This window comes from Prosopis cineraria, unplaced genomic scaffold (genome assembly GCF_029017545.1).
Source record: "Prosopis cineraria cultivar Desert tree isolate PC_DT_omini unplaced genomic scaffold, ASM2901754v1 PC6, whole genome shotgun sequence".
NCBI lineage: Eukaryota > Viridiplantae > Streptophyta > Magnoliopsida > Fabales > Fabaceae > Prosopis > Prosopis cineraria.
The window spans coordinates 33,329,490-33,335,352 of record NW_026555337.1 but is presented as its reverse complement, the minus strand read 5'-3'; the positions used below and the strand labels follow the sequence as shown (position 1 = coordinate 33,335,352).

The following is a 5,863-nucleotide window of genomic DNA, read 5'->3' as shown; positions in this document are numbered from 1 at the left end:
ACATACCAATAATGATTAGATAATTAATTTTTACAATCCATTCAAATAATGATAATCAATTATATATTTAGCTTACTATTAGCATGTAAATAAATTATATTTAATTTAATGGTTATTTAATTTAAGAAGAATACAATTTCTAAATGTGAAGCCACATGCTAATTACTCCCCTATTGCGTTGTCATTTTCTTTTATTTACTCCCTTCATTTAAAAATATAAAATATTTTAATTGAATCTCACCTCTCAATAAAGTAGTTATCTATTTTTAAATTAACCCTATCTTTTTATATTTACCTCTATTAAATATCCTACAATAAATATAAATTTATTATTAATAGGGACACTTTTGAAAAAAGACAATAATTATATTTCAAAAGATTAAAAATGCTTTATATTTTTAAACATTCAATTTTTTAAAAAATACCTTACATTCTTGAATGGAGGAAGTAGTTGTTTATAGACTTTGTGGTATTTAATTGTATTATATGGGACTTAAAAATAATTATCCCAATATTATAAGGCATTTTTTATCAAATTATATTTTTAATGAATTAGTTAATTATCTTTCAAATTATATAATATTTTTATGTTTATCCTTATTTAATAAAGTGTTTTAGTTAGAAAATCTTATTAATTATATCCCTTATTGAATGAATTTTTTTTAAAAAAACCTCATTAATTGTACTTGAAAAATTCAAAAAGCCTTATATTTTTAACATCTTTCATAGAAAGATACCTTACATTTTTTTTTTAAATAGAAGAAGGATTTCATAAGGATAACTTAATTGGAAAAAAAATAATAATCACAATGTGATGATGATTCAGGTATCCATCCATCCAGTATCTATTACATTTTATGAACATATAGTATCCATTATTTCCATTAATTTTTTTATAGGAAATATTTCTATATTATTATTCTACGACAATAACTATGCTATACCTCTATCGTTTTTTATTAGTTTTAGTCAATTAAAAAACAATATCCTTTTAAATTATAGTAACAAACACTAATAACTTGAAATTAAATTGGGATAAAACTTTAAATCTCCACTTACTAAGAAAATTAGTTGCATAAAGTTATTAGGAAAAAAAAATTTTTTTCTACTCAAATTTCCACTCAAATTGCCAAGAGATGGTTTTTGGACTTGAGCAAAGAAAAAAATAATGATAATAAAACTTCTTTAAATTATATAACTAATAATTTAATATCTTAAAAGGACATAATTTTATTGAAGTTTTTAAAATTTTTTATTATTAATAATTTATATAAATAATTAAATTATTTTTATTGAAAATAAAATAATCACAAATTTTATTTAAATAATTATAAATTTTTTCTTATATTCACAATAATATAACAATAAATCATAACTTCATATATCAAAAGTCTAATATTGCTATACGTATTGGAAATAACAAATAATAATCAAAAGTTTTGTTTAAATAATTACAAATTTTCTTTTTATATTTGCAATAATGCAACAATAAATTATAAGTTCACATGTCAAATTTCTAATATTACTATAAGTGTTTGAAATAATAGGTAATAATTACAAATTTTATTTAAATAATTACAAATTTTTTTTTATATTCATAACAATACAATAATAAATCACAACTTCATATGCACATCAAATTTCTGATATTACTATAAGAATAATTTAATCATTTATATAAATTTATTAATAATAAAAAAATTTTTAAAATTTAAGTGAAATTATAGTATTTTAAGGAATCACATTATTATTTATATAATTAAAATAAATTTTATTATCATTTCTACAAAGAAAAAAATCAATAAATAAAAAATAAAAAAAAATTAAAGTTGGGGTTGGGGAAATAGACTAATAGAGTTTGTGGATCTTCTTCAAGTTTCCAGCCGTGTAGCACGAGCTATTCGTTGTATTGTATCTGGGGTTATAGCTGCCAATATCTCATCTGTATCCCGCTTTCTTCTGCAAATTAGATAGCTCAGGTTTGTTAGTTGACCTATCATAGCTATTACTTTCAATTTTATAGTTGATTAATTTTTCATGCCATATTTTCTAACGATTCCTAGATTTCTAGCGACGGATTTGGCTTTAGGTTTTTGCTTGAGGCTTGTGATTTGCATGCTTGCTTAACGGAGGCAAATTCTCGATTCAGTTAGCTGTATTAGCTAAATTTGTTGGCTGTTTATGCTGGGGTGTAAAGTGATTTTCGGTGGAGTCATGTGTGAGATCAGGATCCCCTGCAATTTCATTTTAATGGATATTTTGTGCGCTGCAAGGCTTTAGATTTAGAGTCCACCGTTATACCCGGTACTTATAGTGAGGGATTTTCCCTCACAAGAACGACATGCATAACAGTTAGAAGGATTGATTATTTCTTGGGGTTTTTTATCCTTTCTATGCTATTTGATTACTTGGTTAATTTTTCATTCTGAGTTTATAATTGTTTCCTGGATAGGATTGAGACCTCATAATGTCTGAGATAAAGATGGATGAACCGGGAGAATTTGGGGAGAGGCCTATTTTCAGGGATATTAGACGCTATTTCTGTGAGTACTGTGGTATCTGTCGATCCAAAAAGACCCTGATAACCTCTCATATCAATTCTTGCCACAAGGTACTTCTCTTCTCATGTTTTTATTTTCTAGTGCCAAGAGAACGCTTGGTGATGAAGTTGTACACATGATGTGCTTAGATGTTGAAGGAATTAGGAAATCTATTGTTTTCAAATTTAAAAACTATTATACAGTGAATGGAATCATTGGTGAGTGCATATCATTTTGCTTAGTTACGTTAGGTAGATTTAATCATGAGAAAATGTAAATCTGGGAACTTAGGTTTTGTATTAGTTTAATGGAGATGGCTGCAATTTTTTCCATGTTTTAGGGTGATATGCTATGTTTACCAGAGATGTGTTTTTCTTGGTGATGTGTGCTATAAGAACATGATTATATTTTGATCTTTTGATGTCTCTCAGGAGGAGTTGGAAAAGGTCAGAGTGGATAAAGATCATGAAGCTGAGGGCATAAAATCCAACACTTGCAAGGAATGTGGTGCTAGTTTCAAAAAACCAGCCTATTTGGTGCAGCACATGCTAAGTCATTCTCTCGAGGTATTTGTTGACATTTCCATTACACTGAACAGCTAATGTTCTAAAGTTCTAAATTTTGTACTCCAATGCATTTTTGTACTACCTTGTATTGTCCTGAAATTTTACTTAAGATTGTTTGTGTGGATGGAGAGATTTAGAAAACAATTGGTTACCACAATCTTGCTGCCTTTGAATTGCATTGATATATACTCTTTATGGAATTGAATTAGTCGGAGGAAGTTATCTTCTAATCTCTTGATTCTTGATTGAGTCCCTTGGACTGAAAACAAAAATCTAGTCATATAGCTAAGGGCAGAGGGAGGGAGGACCAACAGGGGCCACAGCTCTCCCAAATTTTTAAATTTTTCTTAGTATTATATAGATGTTAATGCTATATACTTCCAGCCCCTTAAGATTTATGAAAGCTCTGTAGTCTGTAAGCTTTTAAATCTGGGCCCCCCTCATAGTTAAATCCTGACTCTCGCCTTGCATATAGCTATTTGTTTCTAGGCATAATGATATTATTCTTTGCATCAACTGAATAATATATTTTGCAGGAAAGACACTTATACTATTGGAAAATTTTGGATATTGTAGCGTGAAGCATTGGATCCCCAACAGAGAACTCCAAAATGCATGAGGCAGGTTTTTTTTGACTTGATGGATCAGTATCGGGGAGGGAGACCTCTTGAGAAGCTCCATCAAGGTTGCCTCAGTCACGCTTTGTAATGAGGTTTGCAGTTGGTTTGCTGGTGTTGCTTTTTTATCAGAGCTCCCATGACACTTTAGTTTGAGGTCCAAATTTAACAATTATTTATTTTAATGATTCAGAGGCCATATGTGTGTTCTATGGATGACTGTCAAGCGAGTTACAGAAGAAAGGACCACTTGACTCGTCACCTTCTGCAACATAAAGGGAAAACTTTTAAATGTCCACTTGAGGATTGTAACCGTGACTTTGCTTTCCAAGGGAATATGACCAGACATGTCAAAGAATTTCATAATGAGAATTCCACCCCGGCCAAAGTTGAAGCTCAGAAGCAGTATAAATGCCCAGAAATTGGCTGTGGAAGGGTTTTCAAATTTGCTTCAAAGCTACAAAAGCATGAAAATTGTCATGGCAAGTTTCTTTCCTTTTGAATTTCTTGATCAATTTGCTATTTTCAGTCAGATGTCTGTTAATTGGTCTTGTCTGGAAGTTTTTGATCTTTAGGGAAGTTGATTGCACTTCTAAAGACCATCTATATTCTGCAGTTAAGCTGGACTCAGTAGAGGTAGTCTGCTTGGATCCTGGTTGTATAAAACATTTTACCAATGTCCAGTGCCTTAAAGTCCATATCAAAACCTGTCATCAACATGTAACCTGTGAAACTTGTGGGAAAAAGGAACTGAAGAAGAATATCAAGCGGCACCTCCGGTTGCATGAAAAATGTTCTTCATCAGAGGCGTTCAAATGTGAACACAAGGGTTGTAGCAGCACATTCACTAGTGTAAGACATTTCTACTTGTTAGATTATGTGATTTGCATTTAACTGAAGGCGTTGATTAGAAGCTAAATGTTGGTGACTTGCTTTTTGTTTGCATCAAACAGAAATCCTGTTTAAGTTCAAAACTTCACTTGCTTCTAACTTACATTCTTTTGGTTTGCATGGACAGAAATCCAATCTTCACCAGCATGTAAAGGCTGTCCACTTCAAAGAAAAACCATTTGTGTGTGGCTTTCCTGATTGTGGCAAGAGATTTTCCTACAAACACGTGAGAGACAACCACGAAAAAACTGGGTTACATGTTTATACCCATGTAAGTTGCCATAAATACAATTCCTAACCATTTTTCATTTATTGTTTCCAATTACAATAATGCTTGTTCTGTAAGCCACTTTCACAAATCATTTGAGTAATATATATATTGAAACTCTTCGGTTGCCTTGCCGCAGGGGGATTTTGAAGAATCTGACGAACAATTCAGGTCAAGGCCAAGGGGAGGGCGAAAGAGAAAGTGTCCTACAGTTGAAATGTTAGTTAGGAAGAGGGTTACTCCTCCTGATCAATTGGAGCACTGCTTGTTTGGAGAGGATACAGAGTAAATGCGTTGAACTGCCTTAACTTTTCGTTTGGATGGGGAGAAAAATAGAGAGAAAGGAAAACTAGGAGGGAAAACTTTCTAAAAATAGTAAAAAAAAAAAAGAAGACTGATTTTGGAAAATTTTCCTTTTAGTTTCTCTCCTTCCTATTCTCTTTCTACTTCTCTCTATCCAAACCAAGCTTGAATAATTTGCGGGGGTGTTGCTATGGAGAGCTGAATTAGTGCGGGTCTTGTTCATTGCAGAGTTTGAAAAATGAGTCATAATGCTCGTGTTTTTATAGTACATATAGATGAGATAGTTCATAGTTGGGAACTCTAGTTTTCCATAGGTAAAGCATGCTAGGCAGATGCAACGAGCTTTTTGTATATGTATGAGGTTTTCTAAGTTACATTAAGCTGGATTGATGCAGTTGTATATGTATAGAAGAGCCCATGTATAAATTAGTGTTATTGATGATATTTGTTTGTAATATGTGTTTGCATATTGTTCCACTTTTGCCCCCTGTTTGGTTTGAGGGAAGGGAAAGCGGAGGGGAGCAAAAATTTTCATAACATTTTTTGCCCTCCCCTTCCCTCCAAACCTTTCCCTCCAAAATGGGGGGCTTTGGAGGGAAGGGCTATAATTTTGTTGTATGGGGACTAATTTACCCCTGCTATGTTTTGACAATCCAGAAAAGCCCCTCCCAAATAAAA

The 5,863-nt window shown here is 31.6% G+C and overlaps 1 protein-coding gene across 4 annotated transcripts; it reads left to right on the top strand.

The window, feature by feature from the left end:
- The first annotated feature begins 1,865 nt into the window (after positions 1 to 1,865).
- Positions 1,866 to 5,640, top strand: LOC129313658 (transcription factor IIIA-like). 4 transcript variants are annotated; one of them, XM_054956940.1, is made up of 7 exons: positions 1,866 to 1,979; positions 2,453 to 2,611; positions 2,972 to 3,106; positions 3,917 to 4,205; positions 4,340 to 4,575; positions 4,742 to 4,885; positions 5,022 to 5,640. In XM_054956940.1, exons 2-7 carry the CDS (start codon positions 2,468 to 2,470, stop codon positions 5,169 to 5,171), a joined length of 1,098 nt encoding a protein of 365 aa, XP_054812915.1. In that variant the 5' UTR covers positions 1,866 to 1,979; positions 2,453 to 2,467; the 3' UTR covers positions 5,172 to 5,640. The 4 variants fall into 4 exon arrangements, with proteins under 4 accessions (XP_054812915.1, XP_054812914.1, XP_054812917.1 ...); XM_054956939.1 differs by lacking the exon at positions 1,866 to 1,979 and having other exon boundaries at positions 1,990 to 2,611; XM_054956942.1 differs by lacking the exons at positions 1,866 to 1,979; positions 2,453 to 2,611 and adding an exon at positions 3,643 to 3,818 and having other exon boundaries at positions 2,970 to 3,106.
- Positions 5,641 to 5,863: the final 223 nt, after the last annotated feature.